The 23,332-nt window shown below is 36.0% G+C and overlaps 1 protein-coding gene across 14 annotated transcripts in view; it reads right to left on the bottom strand.

Moving 5' to 3' along the window:
* ERC1 (ELKS/RAB6-interacting/CAST family member 1) overlaps window positions 1-23,332 on the bottom strand; it is a 548,010-nt gene that overhangs the window by 386,120 nt on the left and 138,558 nt on the right. For all 14 annotated transcript variants that reach the window (XM_032390726.1, XM_032390723.1, XM_032390722.1 and 11 more), the window contains one exon: window positions 20,466-20,633. In XM_032390726.1, the coding sequence (XP_032246617.1) occupies window positions 20,466-20,633 (168 nt within the window). The remainder of the gene's footprint in view (window positions 1-20,465; window positions 20,634-23,332) is intronic.

Raw genomic sequence — 23,332 nt, forward strand, 5'->3', positions numbered from 1 at the left:
CTACTCTTAATCACTATGCTATAAATATGTTCTGTAATGGAAAAAAAAAAAAACAGAAAAGACAATCATACCAATGACTCAAGCATCTTTACATAAACTATCTCCTATTTTTAAATACTGTTTACCTAATAAACATAGTACATTTTACTATGGTCACTTATATTAAAATAGTATGCCCTACTGAAGCAAAGAATGAAGGGCGAAGGTACCAAATCACCGCAAATGCAAAAGTGAATCTTCCATGGAAGGAACATATATCCAAACTCAATACATTCAAGCTAATGGGCAGAGCCAAACACACTTGATAATCAGGATCTCAGTATCATGGTATTATTAAAACAGTCTGTGTAGCCTGACTTCCAAGGGCTAGAAAGAAGCTAGTTTGGACTAGAAAGCACTTGACAATGAAACAGTTAAGATTTAAAAAGACTTTCCCTCTCTTGTTTTTGATCATATTGAAAATCAATGACTGTTACAGAAAATGACATATTTTATAATTCTATGGGCTTTTTTCCTACTTTCCACAAACCCTATCTCATACAGAAAGAGATCATGAAGTACCTATTAGTGTATACTCAATTTCTGCATGAGTATAATTTTGTAGATATGAAAGGAATTGGTGCTCATTCTCTATGTCTATGTCCTTGATGATAAACAGGGAGGAGGGGCAACCAGGTTTACACCAGTTTATTATCATAGAGAAGAACTAAGAACTCAAGATTTTTTTAAAATGACTATTTATAGAAAGATGACATTTCCTTCTCTAATCATAGTATAGTTTGGTTAACTGGGTTGTAAAAAAAAAAAAAAAAAAACCAAAAATAACATAATTATTATATTATATAGAGCCTTTTTCTCCTCATACAATTTTTATTTTCCGGAGAGAAAAATGTATGAAACCAGAGGAAGACTAATGCCAAATGCATGCTACATGTGAATTCATCAAAGCTGCATACCAATTCCACATTGGCACAGATTTCTTGACATCTTTTGTTTTGGTTTTTATCAGGTTTGCCAGTTGTCAGGAACTATCATGTTTCAACATGGGTGATTAATACTAGTCAAGTGGAACTGATTACTCCGCCTTTGAGGTTCTAATCACTGAGTACAGGTAAAAGAGACTTCCTCTAGGATATAGTTCTAAGGACAAGGAATCCCAAACACTTCTTGCAATCACCTACCTACTTTAAACATCATTTAAAGAATATTTTTTGATGATGTCTCCCACAGTTGTTCTAAGCAGTCATCAGCATCAATTTACTGTGTGAAGCAAGTTACTCAGAGAGGCTCTGATCTTTACCTACTTTGTTAATGGTACCTTCCAGTATCAATGGCAGAAGTACAGTCTGCATGAACAGTCATAACCGGGGGCAAAAAGGGATCTACAGTAATTAATAAAATATAAAAAGGAACAATTTCCTAAGTCCCCTAATTTCTATGTCACTGTTTATCTACTACCCTATGCCCTGGCAAAAAATACCAACTAGGCACAATTATAATTTACCAAAATGAGTTTTTGCCCAGACTATTTATATTGGCCTTTAAATTTTATTTGTCCAAGGATGCCTTGGTGGCTCAGTCGGTTAAGCATCTGCCTTCAGCTCAGGTCATGATCCCAGGGTCCTGGGATCGAGTCCCGCGATCAAGTCCCGCATCAGGCTCCCTGCTCAGCGGGGAGCCTGCTACTCCCTCTTCCTCTGCTGCTCCCCCTGCTTGTATGCGCTCTCTCTCTCCTCTTTCTCTCTCTGTCAAATAAATAAATAAAATCTTCAAAAAAAGAAAAAAACGTTACTTGTCCAATCATGTGTTTCCAGTGATTAGAAGACACAAGAACAACAAATCATGAGAAACTCTAAGCAATGTTTTAAACTCAGTTTAAAAAAAATAAACTCAGTTTACGTTGTGAAAAGCTCCCATATCTATATTGGCAATTACTGTTTATGGTCTTTAATAAGCCCAGCAAAGATTTTGGTTGGTAACTAATTATTTTTTTGGTTGAGTTTCCTTCTCAACTGTGCTGTTCTCTCATCATGTAAGTCATGGAGCGGATTACTGTAGGTAATAAATATAAAAAATAAAATAAAAACTAGCTGGCTATGTGGTCTTGGGCAAGTTACTTATCTTTCTAATTATTTATCACAAAACAAAAGAACACTAATATCCCTTTCAATTCTAAAATACAACTGTATTCTTACAGGGAAGCTGAGAACATTTAAAAAGTAATAAACTTCATCAGAGCACCACTATATTTTATCTTAAAAACTGTTCAATTTGAACTATACAGAAAGTGTAGGTAAGACCTTTAGAAAAAGACACTCAGAGTCTACTGCTCCTGACAGATTTTATTAATTGCTGAGAGGGAAAGTAAGTTGCTTGATAACCTTGCTTATGGGACAGATAATGGAATTAGGGACCACTTGCTTAAAATAACTGGATAATATGAAGCAAAACCTGGGGAGACCAAAGGTCACTGCCAATCAAGATCTGCTTGGTAGACAATTCTATAAATGTCTCAAATACTTTTTTAACTGGCAGGCATATATAAAAATTTGCCTGACCTTCTGATGCTAAAATCAAACAAAGAAGATCCACAAATTCACAATGGCAATCCTTCGGAGGTGGTGACAATGGTGACACTGCACTTAGGAACTCAACTTACATCATCTATGTGAGTGGTATCCCTTTAAGTTGCAAAATAACAATGGCTATCAAGATAGAATGGTCTTACATCTAATGGTTCAGTACATTTTAGTGATGGAAGAACCCAGTATTTTTAAATAACTAAAGCTGACATACTAGGCTTAGTTTCAAAGAAAAAGCAGCCATGATTCTTGTTATTTATTAACAATAACAAAGTTGAGAAAAATCAAAGACATAACAGGTGGCTAGCTAAGTTACACATGGTCCACCCACTGGATGGAATAATATGCAACCATATACAGTTTATTAACTGAGGATATGGAAACCTGTTTATCGTATAATATTACATGAAAAAGAAAAGTTATCAAAAAGTATGTACAATATTATCCCAATTTGAAGGAAGGAAAAGTTTAGTCTCACATAGAAATGTCCTTGTTATAAGGTTTTTTCCATCTTTTTCAAATATTTAGAATAGACCTATATATTATTTCAATAATAATGACAAAAGCAAGAATTTTCTAAATGCTATCTAAGAAAGAAATCTTAGGATTTGTGATAAGTAATATGATTAGGGTTATGACAAGAGGAGTTCTCTTATCATATGTACTTATCAACATGGGAAATCTCTAGGGATTTCTGCAGGACATGTAAGTAACTCTTCATTTAATATACACCTTTCAGCGACCAAACAAATCAAGCTGTAGGAGCCTTTGGGGGGGGGGGGTGGTTTGCAAAGCTAAAATAAGACTGGGAAACCACTAATGAATTCAGAGAAACCCAGACTTCCAAAAACCAATGGAAATATAAGGTCTGAAGGGAATACTAATGAGATGCTTCACATATTTTGAGTCTAAATTCAAGTTCCTCTCACTAAACTTTTATTTCAGCCAAGCCTACTTTTATGCTAACTTGTACTAATACTCAACCCTAGTGTGACAAAGCTGGGCTTCCCAGGAAGCAGACCTTGAGGCAGATTTTACTATGCAAGAAGTTTATTAAAGGGTACTCTTGGGATCACTACCAGTGGAAAGGAAGGGGGTCAGGGGAGAACAGGATTGTGCAGAGGGAGAAATTCAGGGGCCACAAAGTTCCAAGGGATGCAGACAACCCCATGAGGAGCTCTGAATCCAGGATGATCTTTAAGAGTTGTCTCAAGTCAGGGCAATGGATTCAATCTCTTATATCCTACAAAGATCAATCATTGGGATTTCTTTTTTTTTTTTTTTTTTTTAAAGATTTTATTTTTATTTGAGAGAGAGAGCATGAGAGGGAGGAGGGTCAGAGGGAGAAGCAGACTCCCTACTGAGCAGGGAGCCCAATGCGGGACTCGATCCCGGGACTCCAGGATCATGACCTGAGCCGAAGGCAGTCGCTTAACCAACTGAGCCACCCAGGCGCCCTCAATCATTGGGATTTCAATGTAAAGTGGTATGCCCTTATGCAAGGGAGTTCTCTCACCAAGGCAATCTCCATAGGGGCTAACAACTAAGGACTATGTCAAAAGCACTTCCACCATCTGGGCGAATACAACCTCAACCCTGGAGGGGTGGGGGAAGGCGCTCTGGGTCACTCATCACAGTATCCATTATACCCAGCAGCTATACTCTTTCTAGTTAAATTACAGATAACATGAAATTGTTTGTATTTGAACCACACACATAATTTAATGGCTTTGTAAAACCCAGAGACCCTTCTTCCCAAACTTGTTTGTTTCATAGATGGTGGACATTTTTAATCAGGAGTTCATGGATGGCAGGGATGTATGATGTCAGAGTCCACATAAATGAGTTATGTACATTTTTATATGGAGAGAGCCCACAGCTTTCATTAGATTGTCAAAAGGGTAGGGGAAGTTAAAAATCATTCATCAGTGGCATTCTTTTCAAACACCCAGAACGTTGTTTAAAATGAACAGCCACTTCACTTAAAATTGCTCACTTAGCTACTTTATAAAAATACTGTGTTACCAAATTTGCTGTGTATAAAATAAGAGTCTGGCCTGGGTGAGACACAGAGAGAATGGATCAAAACAATAATTCCTTGTCTATATACAATGGAAACCTAAGGATCTTATCAAATTTAGTAAATATTCCTTGATAGATTTGGATGAGTTTTCTTTTTTTTTTTTTAAGATGTTATTTATTCATTTGACAGACAGTGAGAGAATGCACACAAGCAAGGGGAGCAGCAGAGGGAGAGTGAGAAGCAGGCTCCCCGCTAAGCAGGGAGCCCAACATGGGGCTCAATCCCAGGAACCCTGGGAACACGACCTGAGCCAAAGGCAGATGCTTAACCGACTCAGCCACCCAGGCACCCCTGAATTTTCTAATCCAAAAAAATTCCTCTAGAAAAAAAAGGGTTAGGAGAAAAAAGCAAGCAGGTCTGGCAATTACAGGAAGATGAAACAGATAAAGAACAAAATACATGTCTGATTCTATTTCTATTAGAAAATAGAAGCTATTTTCTGGTTAGGGTGCACATACTGGTGTAACAGAAAGAAGAAACAGCACGAAAAGCTACTCCATCGAAGTCTGATTTAATAACTTCTTCAAGGTGGTTAATTATTTCAACTTCTTAACCAGAGTTGACAGGTACCTGGGCATTTATCCAAACGGCCATTCCCACAGGTGAGAATGCAATGCAAGTTAATTCATGTCAAATTAGAAGCAGTTTTTAAGCAGAAGAAAATACTGACTGTGCTTCAAAACTTTGATCAGTATTTTTTTAAATCCTTTGTCCCTTTCTAGATACTTATCTATATATTTATTACTCTGACAAGTTCCTGCTATGAGGTATCCTGAGAGACCTCTAAGAACAACCTTTATCACAACAGGGATCTGACCCTTTCATATTTGCTTGCTAATTACCATTTTCAAGTTTAAAATGTGTGCTCAATCAAAATAGAAATCAGGGCACTCTGAACTAGAGCTTGCAAGACTCTGAGAATATTTTTATGGCATTCTATCAATAGAAAATGGACCCAGATAAACATAAATCCTCAAGTTATTCACTAATTATTCAAACATAGTTAAAAATCCAAGGAAATAATGTTTTAATAAGGGTCAAAATTACTTCTATATTGTATAAAGCATTACAATATAAGCCTCTGAATGGTTCTTATTTATATTATACCTTAGCACTTAAAAATAAGGCATTTATCCAAAGGCTATGTTCTCTCAGGTCCATTCCTATTGCCAAGATGATAATGTTGATAGAACAAGTTTCCACATTTCTCCAGATGAAAACTGCAAGGCTATGTAAAAATACCCATCCCTATCCCAGGAATGCAAGGTTGGTTCAACATACAAAAATCAATCAATATAATGTACTATATTAATAAAGAACAAAAATGACATGATCATCTCAATAAATCTAGAAAAACCATTTGATGAAGTACACCACCTTTTCATGATAAAAACACTCAATAAATTAGGAATAAAAGGGGACTTCCTCAACCTGATAAAGGACATCTACAAAAAATCCACACTTAACATCATACTTAATGGTGAAAAATGAAAGCCTTTCTCCTAAGATAAATAACAAGACAAGAGGGCACCTGGCTGGTAGAGCATGCAACTTTTGATCTCGGGGTTGTGAGTTCAAGACCCACGCTGGGTGTAGAAATCTCTTAAAAATAAAAAAGTCTTTAAGAAAAAGATAAAGGATATAGGCTTTCACTACCTCTATTCTCCATTGTACCAGACATTTGGGAATAGCAATTAAGGAAGAATAAAAATAATGAAAGACAGCCACATTGGAAAGGAAGAAGTACAACTATCTCTTTGCAGATGGCATGATCTTATATACAGAAATTACTAAAAAATCCACTCAAACACTATTAGAGCTAATAAACAAGTTTAGCAAAGTTGCAAAATACAAAATCAATATACAAAAATCAGTTGTATATCTGTATAAAAAATTAATAATATGAAACTGAAATGAAGAAAACAATTCCATTTACAATGGCATAAAAAAATAAAATATTCAGGAATAAATGTAAAGAAGTTCAAAACTTATAAAGTGAAAACTACAAAACAATAAAGGAAATTAATGACAACCTAAGGAAGGTGAAGACACCCCATGTTCATCAACTGAAAAACTTGGTATTGTTAATATGGCAATACTCCCCAAACTGATGAACAGATTCAACACAATCCCTATCAAAGTTCCAAATGCCTTTTTCACAGAAATGGACACACTGATCTCAAAATTCATATAGAATTACAAGAGACACCCCCCCAAAAAAAACAATCCTGAAAAGGAACAAAGGTAGAGGATTCACGATTCCCAATATCCAAACCTACAAAAGTCTACAGTAATCAAGACAGGGTGGTATGACACATGGAGAGGCATATACACTGATGGAATAGAATTAAGAGTTCAGAAATGAACACACGTGTCCATAAGCAACTGAGTTTTAGCAAAAGTCCTAAGACCATTCATTGAGAAAAGATTGTCTTTTCAACAAATTGTGCTGGGACAACTGGATACTCACATACAAAATAATGAAGTTGACCCCTACCTTAGACCAAAAATTAACTTGGAATGGATCAAAGATCTAAATACAAAATCTAAAACTACAAAATCATAGGAGAAAACGTAGGAGGAAATCTTTGTGACCTTCAATTAGGCAATTGGCTTATTTGACATGACACCAAAAGCAAAAGCAACCAAGAAAAAAAAAAAGATAAACTGGCCCTGATCAAAATTTAAAACTCTTGTGCACCAAAGGATGCTATCAAGTAAGTGAAAAGATAACCCAGAGGGTACCTAGGTGGCTCAGTGGTTAAGCGTCTGCCTTCAGCTCAGGTCATGATCCCAGGGTCCTGGGATCGAGTCCCACATCGGGCTCCCTGCTCGGCAAGAAGCCTGCTTCTCCCTCTCCCGCTCCCCCTGCTTGTGTTCCTGCTCTTGCTATCTCTCTCTCTGTCAAATAAATAAATAAAATCTTTAAAAAAAAAAAAAAAAAAAGATAACCCAGAGACTGGGAGAAATATTTGCAAATCCCTTATCAATATGGGTGGAGTCTCCAATATATAAAGACTTTCCAGAACTCAATCATAAAAAGACAAATAATTGAAAAATAAACAAAAAAATATGAATTGGCATTTCTCCAAAGAAGATATACAAATGGCCAAGTACATGAAAAGATGCTCAACATCATTAGTCATTATGGAAATGCAAATGAAAACCACAAAAAGATACCACTGCATACCTATCAGAATGACACATGTTGACAGGAATGTCACAGAGCTGCTTTAGAAACAGTTTGGCAGTTCCTCAAAAAGTTAAACATGAAGTTAACATCAATTCCATTCTTAGATATACATACAAGAGAAATGAAAACATAAAAGTTCATACAAAAACTTATACATCAATGTTCATAGAATCATTATTCGTAATAGGCAAAAGCTATAAACAACCCAAACGTCCATAAACTGATGAATGGATACACAAAATATGCTATATTCATCCTAATGGAATATTATTCAGACATAAAAAGGAATGAAGTACTGATACTTGAGTGAAGAATTACAATGAGTTAACCTTGAAAACATTATGTTAAAAAACAGCCAGACACAAAAAGTTGCATATTATACAATTATGTTTATATGAAATGTCAGAACAAGCAAATCCATAGAGATAAGAAGTAGATCAGGGGTTGCCAGAGGATAAGGGGTTGTGAATGCTAACAGGTATGGGTTTCTTCTTGAAAATGTTCTGGAATTAAATAGTGGTGATGGTTGCACAAACTTGTAAGTATACACAAAACAATAAATTCTATAGCTTAAAATAGTAAATTCTATGATATATGAATTATAGCTCAATTAGGAAAAAAATTATTTAATTAACCCCTAGTGCTAGCTTAAAAATTCTAAGCCTAAGATTTATCCTGTTTTATTCCCCCAAATAACACAAAACAATTTAGCCAAGTTTCTCTGTTCTTTAAAGACTTTAGGGAGCCTGGGTGGCTCAGTTGGTTAAGCGACTGCCTTCGACTCAGGTCATGATCCCAGGGTCCTGGGATCAAGTCCCACATCGGGCTCCCCCTGCTCAGCGGGGAGCCTGCTTCTCTCTCTGCCTCTACCTGCCACTCCCCTTGCTTGTGCTCTCTCTCTCTTTCTGTCAAATAAATAAAATCTTTAAAAAAAAAAAAAAAAAAAAGACTTTAAAATTCTTTTGAATCTATGCACATACTCAGTCCAATTATCTTCAAGATGGCAGTCTCTTCCATATGAGAGCACTAATACACAAAGTTTTCATCTAGATAGTTGCGCTTCTCACCTAAGGTGAAGCTCTAAAACAAATACGTAGCATTAATTCACCTTCTGCTGTTAGTACATCCTTTGTATCCTTTCTTTACACCTTATTCCTTTGTACTCTTTTTTTTATATTTTTATACCCTGTGATAATTCCTAAATTGGGTAAAACAATTATAGACTGTTTAGAATTCCTTCTGATTTGAAGTGACTTGTGTTGGGAATGGTGGATGACAGTAGAAGCTCTATGAATAACAGATTAAGACACTAAGTAACACAGAAATAAAAAAATTCCTCTAAGGGCGCCTGGGTGGCTCAGTCGTTAAGCGTCTGCCTTCGGCTCAGGTCATGATCCCAGGGTCCTGGGATCGAGCCCCACATCGGGCTCCCTGCTCAGCAGGGAGCCTGCTTCTCTCTCTCCCACTCCCTCTGCTTGTGTTCCCTCTCTTGCAGTGTCTCCCCCTGTCAAATAAATAAATAAAATCTTTAAAAAAAAAAGGAGCCTGCTTCTCTCTCTCCCACTCCCTCTGCTTGTGTTCCCTCTCTTGCTGTGTCTCTCTCTGTCAAATAAATAAATAAAATCTTTAAAAAAAAAAAAAAAGAAAAATTCCTCTTCCATTCTGATTAATAAGTCTGCAACATTATAAGACACCAAAAAAGGGACTAAGAGCTTTATCACCATAGCACCACACAAAAAAATCTTAACCTCATATTCTCAATCAACATTTTTATTGAACTGGAGCAGATATTTTTTCCAAAGATGGCCACAATAATACCTCCCACCTTACAGGCTCCTCTGCATTGTGGCTTTGCCACGGCTCCGTTAAGAAGTGAAGTGTATTTCTTGACCCCCCGAATCAAGGTAAGTCCTGTGACTATGACAAACAGAATACAGCAAAAGGAATCCTCTGTCACTTCTAAACCCATTCATAGCATAACCCTTAACTGGTCAGGCAGCTTCTGCTTCTAACATCTATGACTGTGGAGTCAGGTGCCACATAAGAAGTGTGACGACTCTCATCATGCTGTGGGATACCCAGGACATATGCAGAAGCCCTGAGGCAAAAGACAGCATGTAGCCATGCAGCCAGAGGCCATGGAGTACCTAGACAGAATGTATGCAAGTGAAAAGGCCAGCTTGGCAGTGGATCGTCCAACTGCTGACACCCCCAGCTGTCACCAAACATATCAGGGACAAACTACCCAAAAGAGCCCTTCCTGAATTCATGACTCACAAATAAGTGAGCATTCAAAAATCATTGTTTAAGCTACCAAGCTTTAGAAATAGTTCATTATGCAGACGAAGATTTTTCTCCATCTATTATAAAGCAGTGCTATTGCTATTGTTGCTTTAATCACTTATAACTGAACTTTATTGTTTCTAGATTATCAGAATGTAGAGATGAGGGGTGTTGTGTTTGTTTTATTGTTTTTATTTTTGGAGAGAAATGTTCTGGAAGTAGAAAGGATGGTGAGCAGGAATATATCATAATTAAAGTAATTTATAACAAGGTAAACTTTTCTTAGGGACTAACTCATCACTCATTACAAAATGTCACTTGTATAATACCAACATCATTTAAAAAGTTATCTGTTGACAAACTAGAAGTTAAATCAGACTGTCCAAGTTCAGCTATCAACCTCCTTAAGATTTACTTGAAAAAAAGGGGGTGGAGGGAACGGGACAAGGAAGGTTATATGAAGCAAAGTAAATCCATGTGGAGTATATTCCCCAACAAAAATATCATCATCAATCAGACTTCATCTACTATACATTCTGGTTTTTGACAAAACATTTTAAGAATTTAGCTGTACATATTCTCCATAAACAAAAAAATTTAATTAAACTGTGTTCTATTAAAAAAAAATAAGTAAAAGAATGAAAAAAGAAAATTCTAAAGCCTAGTTTCCAACTTAATATTTGATTAGAGACTGACTTGGTTCTCTCTTTAGCTTCATTAGCAGCTGGGTTGTGACTTAAAAATAATAGCACTTAGAAAACATTGCAATTAATTCTTACTAAAAATAAAATATGACAATTTTTAAAAATATTAATTTTCTGAGTAAAATTACTAAACACTGTTTTTTTAGTGATAAAACATATTCTCCTTTCCATCTTATGATATGGAAAAAGTAAAGAAAGTAACACTATCTTAACCAAGACTCCACAGAAAACAAATAGAATATATAAAAAACCTATTCTTTCTGATTTCCTACCCAAAACAAAATAACAAAAGAGACTTAAAGAACCAATCTAGGACCAAACTAACAAACCAACTGCAACCTTCTAATCATATATTAATCAGCTTTCTGCTACTGTTAAATTTAAACTCTAAATACCCAAACCTAGGAAACTGGAGAAGTAAGCAAGGCAAAATCAACATAAGTTATAGAAGCATAGAAAGCAATGATGGTAACATCTGCGTCAGCAAATTAAACTCCAAGCTACATTATAATTTATAATCAATCAAGCAAGAAGCTGTACAATTTTAACACAGATTTTTGAATGCAGCTCAGATTCAAATGCTCAATTACATTTTCCAGGTCAGTGATTTGTTATAAAGATAAGAAATTTACTGTAACACAAAACTACTTAAAACCATAGGGGAGAACCCTGGGAAGGAGGAGCCCAATGCTAATCCCATTGTACAGCATGCTTGGCCATCTGCTATTGTCCCACTTTATTTTCTGAGCACAGGGTTATCCCAGTGCATACAAATATGTCCACTGCCTAGAGAGTCAGGAGATTGTGGGTGGGCAGTGGTGGCCAAAACAGAGCCACAAACAGTACAGAGTATGCGACTCACAATCCAGCCATTATCACAGCTGCTGCTATTCTCAAAAAACAATGATTTTTTTAAAAATGCATTTCTAATATACCCAAAGTAATGCCAAAGTAGTATGTTTCCTGGTATTCCTCCTTTAAATATTAAAATATTTAAATATTACTTAAACATACAATAATAAATATTTGTGAAAAAAATGATTATAGAAAACTGATGCCAGAAAAAAAGAAAGGATGAAAACAGAGTTAACCTATCCCTCTTCCTTATGAAGTAAGTCTCTGAATCAAGAAGCAAAGTAGGTTAACTGTGTGCAAAACTAAGCCATCTCTCCAGGCATAGCTTAAGTTCTACCTGAAAGGTTATCTCAGTACCCCACTGCAGATAAATTTTCAGTTTTTGACAGAAAACCTTCAGGGCCTTTCTCTGAATTCTCTTTATTAGTTTCCTAAATAAACTAAAAGGAAAATAAAGATGAGTATATTCACTGAAAACTTCATTATGTAAGAACTGGAAATAATTTTCCCAGAGACCAGGTAATGAGAGTTACTAATAAGAAAGAAAAGGCATCCATAGACAGAGCTCTACCAGAAACTTTTAAGAATTCCTGTTACAAAAAAAAAAAAAAAAATTCCTGTTACAAAAATGTTTAAAAAGCAAAGGCAGAATTCCAAGGCATGACACTGTGGAAAGGAACACTATTCCAAGTTTTCATTCACACTGCTCTCTTGGCTTGGGATGTCTTACTCCTTCCCCATTTGCTCAGCAAATGTTCATTCAATTTCAAGACTTAGTTCCGTTCACACAAGTTCAAATCGAAAAATTCTTGCTTTGTACCCCACTATACACCATGTATATCACCACTTCTTTAACTAAAACTTAGCAGAAACCACATCTTATTTGTCTAGGTACTTAGCTCAGTGCCTACTATATAGCAGAAGGCACTACACCAAATGGATGAACGAAGGTAGTTTTCCAGGGAAGCCACAAAACACAATTTGACTATGCAACTATAAATGTACTCAGTAAGGGGGAAAAGGGAGAAAGAGCAAACAATTCTCCAGTGTATATAAATATATACATTGCTCCAGTATATATAAATATATCCATTGATTAGAAAGCTAGGAAAATGTGTGGGTAGTGGTCCTGAAAAAGCCAAAAACAGCTGAGCATATCACTGGCTCATAACCCAGGCATCACTGTAAGAAAGAATTATATAGTGATCTCTCCAACTGACTCAGATTTTTAAGCCAGGTTTATAAGGGTCTGAATGAAGAACACAGAGAAATAAGAATTTTTAAAAAGGCTAGACCTGAAAACAAACTCAGCTTACAAGAAAAAAAATTCTACAGACAACAAAAAGAGCTTTGAGAATTGTTTCGATAATCAATCTGAAAGAGGTACAATATATCACAAAAGCCTTTTCTGGTCTATTCAACATTTTATCATTTATATGAAAGTATAAAGAATATGCTTATAAATGGGTAGAAGGCATAAAGTTGAAGGTCCTCAAAGATTAATTGGCTGAATTAAGCAAAGTAAAACTTAGTAAAAATAAACAATATTAAGGGGCGCCTGGGTGGCTCAGTCGGTTAAGTGTCTGCCTTCAGCTCAGGTCATGATCTCAGGATTCCAGGATCGAGACTGGCATCAGGCTCCCTGCTCAGTGAGGAGTCTACTTGTCCCTCTCCCTTTGCCCCTCCCCCAACTCATGTGCACATGCTCTCTCTCTCTCTCCAATAAATAAAAATCTTAAAAGAAAAAAGAATAAACAATATTAACACCTTATATCCATAGTATGCAACACTTTACAGGTTCCAAAGTACTTTCCAACACATTACATCATTTAACAAAAACCTCCTGAGGTAACTATTATACCCTGTCTATAGTTGAAAAAACTGGAGGTTAGTCAGTTTCAGTGAGTTGCCCAATATCACATACCAGTTAGGGCCAAGAATATTAATAATGTTCTAATTATCTCTCTTGCAATTAAATCCAAAGTTTCAACTGGAAAAGTAAAATATGGGAGAAAAATGAGTTCAGACAAATAACTGCCATCAGAAAAATTAACCAGGGCAAAGGAGAACACTGGGAGGAACAGAAATATATCATCTAGAAAAACAAGATTTGAGGGCTGTCAAATGGCAAGTTCCTAATACCTAAAAAGTCATTCTGCAGGAGGAGGATTATACTTGTTCAATACAGCCCCAAGTTAATCTCAATCAGCAAATACTGTAAATAACCAAATTCTGGTTCAAGGAAAGAGGGTCAAACTGTCCCAAGTCATCAATTCATCATAATTGGACCTATTTGACCGTAAGGTAAATAAACCCTTTTGCCTGAGAATTTATATGAAAAATTTTAATCAGACAGTTAAAATTTATCAGGTAAGACCCTACATCTGTATCAGACATTCTTCCAAAATGTACAAATGAACTTCTAGGGAAAAGTGATTCTGATTTTAGAATTATAAAATTAGAAATAAATTTAAAGTGAAATATATGAAAAGTTCTTTTTCAAAGAAAATACTAATACGTATATATACAGAGGCTTTTTTTCTAAGCAATTTTCAAACTAATATTCAAACAGAGGAAAACATATAAAAGATATTGTATCTTTTATACCAATGTACCATGCAAATTTAACAAAACTTAATCTGCCTCCAGTTATTTTAAATTATGTTAATATTTAATATATACATGTTATGAAGTATAATAAGTTAAATACACACAAACTCATTACCCATGTTAAGATACTTATATATCCCTCCTTATGCCATCTCTCTACCTTCCCTACCTCTAGAAGAAATGACTTTGCTGAATTTTTATCCTAAACATTCCTTTCCCTTAAAATAACAGGTTCCATTGTGTGACCATACCAAATTTACCTACTCACTCTTCTCTTAATGAACTTTTGTATAATGTTTCCTCAGTTTTGTTTTGTTTTGTTTTTATAGCCAAACAAGGCTACTATGAACATTCCTACACATGTCCTGGAGTTCATCTAAAGTATCTGTATCGGGGAGGATATGCTTATGTTTAATTTCATAACTACTTTCCAAAGTAGTTTTACCAATTTAAAAATCCAATAGCACTGTTCAAAAAATCCAACTGCCATATTTATCAACACTTGATACTGTCACAGACTTCTTAATTTTTGCCAACAAAGCAAAAAAGAATAGGTATAAAATTGTTTCTTAATCTGGTTTTCTTTTACATTCCCCTGATTACATTCAGGGTAAATACTTCTCATATTTATTTGTAAGGTATACTTCCTCATATTATGTATGTTTCATTAAAGTTACATGGGTTATAAAAGTGTAAAACCATGTATCCTGATCTAATATATGGGGGCATGCACAAACACCAAAATTAAATTTTCAACTCTGGGACAAAATGGAGGACAATACTATCAAGTAAAGAGATGTCAAGGAACATCAACTGTATTTGAAATTTTACTTCTTAAGCTGAATAATTACCATTACTTATATTATTCTCTATATTCTTCATATCTCTGAAACAGTTATAAAATATAAAAAGATAATATAACATAATCAATAAGCAAGAACTTAGGAAACATAGCACCTATGACTTTTCTTGAAAATTTTTCAAAGGAATTCTAGAGCAACCATGAATTAAATAAAAATTTAAACCTTGGGGTATGAAGCAGGAAGATGGCAACAGAGTACGAGGACCCTAGGCTCACCATGTCTCACAAACACAACTAGATAACTATCAAATCATCCTAAATATGCCAGAAATCAACCAGATGACTGACAGAACAAACTCTACAACTAAAGGGAGAGAAGAGGCCACATGGAAGAAGATAGGAAGTACAGAGACATGGTTTGGGGGAGACACAGATCTTGGGTGCTGCGGATGGAGGGAAGCCATGGTCAGAAAAGGGCGAGAGAGAGAGAGAGAGAGAGAGGAGCACAGAGGGGAAAGCACAAGGAGAACACTTCCCCAAAGCCACTGACTTGGCAAATGAGAGGAGCTACATTTCATGAGTTCTTGTAAGCAGTAGGGATTAAAGCCTGGAGTTTTAAAGGTCAGCGGGCTTGGCTGGGATAGAGTCTGGAGGGCACTGTGCTGCTCCTGGAGAGATGGCAGGCAAACAACCTGGGGGCAGACAGTGCAGAAACAACGATCTGAAGAGCATCTGGGGCACACAGTGGGGAGATCACACACTTTTCTCAGAGCACTTCCCTGAGAGGCAACATTCACAGAGTCTCTGGGAACAACGGAGCTTGCCAACACCATTTCCTTCCCCTGCCCCTCAGCATAAATACGGAGCCAACTGCGGGAAGCAGCACAGCACCCACACTGGCTGTTTAACTTGCTTACACTAAGCCCTACCCGCCCTGGCTCTAGTGGAACTGCCCTTCTCAGTCACGCTTGCCTCAGTCCCAGTGCAGCAGGACCCTGCCCCAGAAGACCAGGACAAACCCCTGTCCATACCATGTCTCCAGACCCGAGAGTTTTGCAGGGCCTCAGTTATGGTGGAGATGGTGACAGCTCTCATTTCACAAGTAGACCAGAACGCACCTAGCTAAAACCTGCCACATTCAGGCCAGGGACCAAACACTGCCCACAGCAGGAAAGGAGAGCCTCTATAAGTGACTGACCTAAAGGGCAGAACAACCAGAACACAAAAGCAGAGCTCATGCACCACACATAGGAGACACTCCTTGATACGTCCTCCCTGGGAACTACATGACCTCTTCTTCATAAGGCCGTAACTTTCAGGAGGATATATAACTGGCTTTTCTAACACTCAGAAGAAGGCAGAGACTTAGACAAAATGTGAAGGCAGAGGAATTTATCCCAAATGAAAGAACAAGATAAGGCTATGGCCAGAGAGCTTTGTGAAACAGACATAAGGAACATACGTGATGAAGAATTTAAAGCAAAGATCGTAAGGATACTCACTGGCCTTGAGAAAAGAAGACATTGGTAAGACCCTTACCACAGAGATAAAAGAGTTAAAAAAGAATCAAAAGAGATGAAGAGTGTAATAAATGAAATTAGAACCATGCTTGATGCAATGAACAGCAGGCTGGAAGATGCAGAGAAACAAATTAATGACCTAGAAGACAAAGTAATGGTAAGCAATGAAGCTGAACAAAAGAGAGAAAAGAATTATGCCACACAAGAATAGATTTAGGGAACTCAGTGACCCCATCAAACATAATAACATTCATATTATAGAAGTCCCAAAAGAAGGGCGCCTGGGTGGCTCAGATGGTTAAGCGTCTGCCTTCGGCTCAGGTCATGATCCCAGGGTCCTGGGATCGAGTCCTGCATCGGGCTCCCTGCTCCTTGGGAGCCTGCTTCTCCCTCTGCTTCTCTCTCTCTCTCCCTGTCTCTCATGAATAAATAAATAAAATCTTAAAAAAAAAAAAAAAAAAAGAAGTCCCAAAAGAAGAAGAGAGAAAAGGGGGCAGAAAATTTATTTCAAGAAATAATAGCTGAGGGGCGTCTGGGTGGCTCAGTCAGTTTAGTGTCTGCCTTCAGCTCAGGTCATGATCTCAGGGTCCTGGGATCGAGCTCCACATCAGGCTCCTTGCTCAGTGGGGAGCCTGCTTCTCCCTCTCCCCCTGCCTGCTGCTCCCCCTGCTTGTGTGCGCGCTCTCTCTCTCTCCCTGTCAAATAAATAAATTAAAATCTTAAAAAAAAAGAAAAGAAAAGAAATAATAGCTGAAAATTTCCCTCATCTGGGGAAAGAAACAGACATCCAGCTCCAAGGAGGCAAAGAGAACTCCCCTCAAAACCATTAACACAGGCCAACACCAAGACATATTGTAATTACATTTGCAAAATATAGTGATAAAGAAAAAATCTTAAAAGCAGCAAGACAAAAGAAGTCGTAACTTACAAGGGAAAACCCATAAGGCTAGCTGGAGCTTTCTCAACAGAAACTTGGCAAGCCAGAAGGGAGTGACATGATCTATTCAAAGTGCTAAAGGGGAAAAATCTGCAGCCAAGAATACTCTATCCAGCAAGGCTATCATTCAGAATACAAGGAGAGACAGTTTCCCAGGCAAACAAAAACTAAAGGAGTTCGTGATCACTAAACCAGTCCTGCAAGAAATATTAAAGGGGACTCTTTGAATGGAAAGGAGAGACCAAAAATGACAATAAAAGGTAGGAAAAACAAAAGCAGTATAAATGAATACTTCCTCTAAAAATCAGTCAAGGAACTCACACACACAAAAAGGACATAAATATAATAACATATACCTAAAACATGGGGAGGAGAGGAAGAAAGAATGGGTTCAAACTTGAACGACCATCAACTTAATATAGACTGATATTTGGGGGTGTCTGGGTGGCTCAATTGGTTAAGCTTCCAATTCTTGATTTCAGCTCAGGTCATGATCTCAGGGTCGTGAGATGGAGCCCTGCGTCAGGCTCCATGCTCAGCGGAGAGCCTGCTTGAGATTCTCTCTCTCCCTGTCTCTCTGCTCCTCCCTCACATGCTCACTCTCTCTCTCTAAAATAAATAAATACATCTTTTAAATATATATACACACACATATATATAGACTGATATTTGCAGAAGAGGTTATATACAAACCTAATGGTAACCATATCAAAAAACACTAACATGCAAAGAATAAAGAGAAAGAAATCCAAATATATCACTATAGAAAATCAGCAAAACATGAAAAAGACAAGAAAGGATCAGAGAAAATCTCCAGAAACAACCACAAAACAAGTAATAAAATGGCAATAAATACATATCTATCAATAATTACTGTGAATAGATTATGTGCTCCAATCAAAAGACATAGGGTGTCAGAATAGATTAAAAAATATATATATACCCATCTATATGCTGCCTACAAGAGACTCATTTTAGACCTAAAGATATCTCCAGATTGAAAGTGAGGGGACGGAGAAACAATTACTATACAAATGGTAGTAATTCAGCTCTCAAAAAAGAGCGCTGAATACCAATACTTATATCAGACAAACTAGCCTTCAAAGACTATTAACAAGAGACAAAGAAGAGCACTATATAATAATAAAGGGGACAATTCAACCAGAAGATATAACAATTGTAAATATTCATGCACCCAACATGGGAGCACCCAAATATATAAAACAATAACAAACACAAAGGAACTACTGATAATAACAAAATAATAGGGGACTTTAACACCCCACTTACATCAATGGACAGGTCATCTTAGCAGAAAATCAACAAGGAGACAATGGCTTTGAATGACACACTGGACCAGATGGACTTAACAGATCTATTCAGAACATTCCATCCTAAGACAGCAGAACACACATTCTTTTCACATGCACATGGAACATTCTCCAGAATATAACACCTATGACGTCACACAACAGGCCTCAATAAATACAAAATGACTGAAGTCATACTATGCACCTTTTCTAACCCCACACTATGAAACTAAAAGTCAACCACAAGCAAATCTTGGAAAGAGTACAAATACATGGAGGTTAAACAACATGCTACTAAACAATGAATGGGTCAACTAAGAAATCAAAGAAGAAATTAAAAAGTACATGGAAACAAATGAAAATGAAAACACAATGGTCCAAAACCTCTGGGATGCAGCAAAAACAGTTCTAAGAGGAAAGTTTATAGCAATACAGGCCTATCTCAAGAAGCAAGAGAAACTTCAAATAAACAACCTAAACTTATACCTAAAGGAGCTAGAAAAAGACCAACAAACAAAGCCTAGGACCAACAGAAGGAAGGAAATAATAAAGATTAGAGCATAAATAAAATGATATAGAAACTTTAAGAAAAAGAAAAAGAAAAAGAACAGGTCAGTGAAACCAGGAAGAGCTGGGTCTTTGAAAAAATTAATAAAATTGATAAACCCCTTGCCAGACTTACCAAAAAGAAAAGAGAAAGGACCCAAATAAATTAAATCACAAATGAGAGAGGAGAAATAACCAACATCACAAAAATACAAACAGTTATACAGGAATATTATCAAAAACTATATGCCAACAAATTGGACAACCTAGAAGAAATGAATAAATTCCAGGATATATAAACTATCAAAACTGAAACAGGAAGAAATAAGAAACTTGAACAGACCAACTACCAGCAAAGAAACTGAATCAGTAATCAAAAATCTCCCAACAAATAAAAGTCCAGGACCAGATGGCTTCACAGGCGAATTCTACCAAATATTTAAAGAAGTGTTAATATGTATTCTTCTCAAACTATTCCAAAAAATAAAAAAGGAAGGAAAACTTCCAAATTCATTCTATGAGGCCAACATTACCCTGATACCAAAACCAAATAAAGACTCCACAATAAAAGAGAACTACAGAGGCGCCTGGGTTGGCTCAGTAGGTTAAGCATCTGACTCTTGATCTCAGCTCAGGTCTTGATCTCAGGGTCATGAGTTCAAGCCCCACGTCAGGCTCCATACTGGGCGTGGAGCCTACTTAAAAAAAAAAAAGAGAGAGAACTATAGGCCAATGTCCCTGATGAGTAGAGCATACTTAATGATGAGCACTAAGTAATGTATAGAATTCCTGAATCACTATATTGCACATCTGAAACTAATATAACACTATATGTTAACTATATTGGAATTAAAATTTAAAAATAAAAAGAAAAATTAAAAATTAAAAAAATTTTTAAGTGAACATTTCAGAGGAAAGGGTGAGAAGGATATCAATATATATATACATATATATGTACATATACACACACACATATACATGGTAGGAATGAGGATATATGCCAGATATAGGAAACTAAACTCAGAACACCTGCACCTTACCTTCTTCTGAAGAACATTAACCTTCCTCTCTTTCACATCCAGCATGTCTTTGAGGTCATGTATCTCTCCAGCTTGTGTCCCCTTCTCCTCAGCCATATCCTGAATTTGTTTTGTCTTCTTATTCAACATGGTTTCCTTCTCTTCCAAACGCAATCGGAGAGCATCCACCTAAGAATGTGACATTTTTACAAATGATTAAATGAAAAGAAAGGAATGTAATCCCTTCCAAATACATGTGTATAGCTGCCCAAATGATATGTATATAGTAAACTTTCATTAGAATCAAATAAAATACCACTCTAAATATAATTATAGCTATTTAGAAATTAAACCCTAAAACCTTATAAGCACTTTTGTAATAAAAATAAAATTTACATCAGTTAAATATACAATGATACCAGGATAAATAGATCTGAATCAAGGGATAAAACGGAGAACTGTTATAAAGAGACTGAGTTTTGCCACCTCTTTGGAGGGTTTAAACAGATTCCCAGGCCCAGCCACAGTTCTGATTCAATGGGTTTGGGGGCACAAGAATTAGTTTTTCTAACAAGTTCCCAATGCTTTAGAAAATCTAAAATTAGAAAGAAAACCATAAGCATCATCAAGCATGATACTTGCTGTTATCACATAATAGAAACTAGAGGTAGAATACGATGCTTTTTAGACCAACAATCCCATAATGCATCGAGACATCGTGCAAAGGAAAGCAAAGGTCCATTTTCATGCCCAAAGACTAGTCAGCTAAAGTCTGGCATCCAGTTACCTTTATCCCCCAAGTTTAATAACAGCTTTCACTAAATATAACTTTCAAATAACTAGAAATCTAATGAAATCAAAGAAATCTAATGATAGTACTTATTTTTAAATCCATTCAAAGCAAATTTGATTAAGCATACTCACACATCAAATTTATTTTAGGGTTTTTTTGTTTTTGTTTTTGTTTTTTGCTTTTTCACTAAGGATTTACAATTCAGCGAATAGTAATGAATAGTAATGAATAGTAATGAATAGTAATAGAATGAACTATTTTATTTTACATTCTTTGTTTCACCCTGTCTTAAAAGTCCAATGCATATTGTAATTTTTATATTTACATCATATCTCAATTTGGATTACCCTATTTCAAATGCTCAATAGCCACAAATAGCTCGTGGCTACAACACTGAAAGTGCAAATCTAAGATACAAGTATATTTCTATAAAACATCCTTAATCTTGAACTTGTCCTATATTATTTTTCCTGGCTGTCTGTGGATTAACCAACCCACAAAGAAAAAAGAGGTAACATGGGTAATGACTCACATTTAGAGAACACCAAAACTCTCAGGGAAAATCTAATATTACATCTAAGCTATAAGGTATCTGAGAACCAATACTGTGTGTATGGTAGTACTTACTGCTAAGTACTATGGAAAATTTTCCTACAAGACTAGTCTCATTTGAGACTCTATAGTTAAGTCATTATGTACTTAAAAATTATCTTGGACTATGCTGGAAAGGAAAAACATATAAATACACCAGATTTCACTCTGCTAAACTACACTTGTTCCAACCACCACTTCAATGCCATTTGTCCCACCAAGCCAGAAACTGGGGAAGTAATCTTTGTAAGTTCCATTTATAATTCTTCACCACAAGTTCTACCATGCCCCCTCAATAAATACTTTTCACTTCTGATTTCCCTCTATTCTAATAATGATATATGGTAACCTTGTTATATTCTGGAAAGGTCCACCTGAAAACTTTCAAACACTTAAATTCTTATTTCTGAAACAACCATTTTCTTTCTTCTATACTTACTAAATCTACTCTTGGTGCATAGCATAACCCATCATCTATCATCTATCATCTCTTTTTCGTCATTCATCCCTATTCTGGTTTGTCTTGTTTTTCTCCCAGCCTGAGCAATCCTTTCAAACACAGCCTCTTATTATCTCCTTTTTATTTTAGTCATACTTATTTTACAGATCTTTACTTCTAAATTAAATGGTTTTCTTCATTCTATCCTCAGATTTCTGAACCTTTCTCCATTTGGTCATGTATATGCTTGCCAACCCTATACATAGTATATTAAAAATCCCCCCAATTCTAATCCTCAAACATTGTATCTTCTTCACTTGCATTCTCCCTGTGGAAAATTTCACTTTCCCATGGCAACCTGGGAAACTGAGACTTAGAAAAGATAGTTATAAATAAGCAGCAGAGCAGGACTTTAAGATTAACTGGTCTGTCTCCAGATCCTACAATCTTAACCACTAATTATATACTACCCCACTAAGAGCGAGACAAAAAAGTATATACTATATGATTTCATATATATATAAAATTCTAGAAATTGTACACTAATTACAGTAATGGAAAAGAATAGTAATAGATCAAGGGTTGCCTGGGAAGAAGGAGAAGGGGAAAGGAGTGAAGAATATCAGGGAAAGGCAAAAGAAAGGGATTACAAAGAGATACAAGAAAATATGGGGGGGGCATGTTCATTATCTTAACGGTGGTACTGGAAGGAAATACAGGAAAATACTTTTAAGACACTGAGGCATGGAAGGTTTCATGTTTAAAGACACAGAAAGGGTATATCATAAGAAAAAATACTGGTAAATCCAACTCTGTTAAAATTTAAAACCTCACATCATGATACCATTTTATAGTGCTTGTTTTTTTTTTAATCTATATTTCATGTGCCTGAAATAGGTCTTAGTAACAGTAATATTAAAGAAAATAGATGAATATTTATACTTGCTTTAAAAATGTAGATATTTTATAAACTGAACAAAATTAAATATGACCCAATATTGAACTTCAATTTTTTTAAAATTTATGACCATTTATAATCCCTCAAAAAAATTTAAATATCTAGGT

This window comes from Phoca vitulina, unplaced genomic scaffold, assembly GCF_004348235.1.
Source record: "Phoca vitulina isolate PV1807 unplaced genomic scaffold, GSC_HSeal_1.0 scaffold59, whole genome shotgun sequence".
Taxonomy (NCBI): domain Eukaryota; kingdom Metazoa; phylum Chordata; class Mammalia; order Carnivora; family Phocidae; genus Phoca; species Phoca vitulina.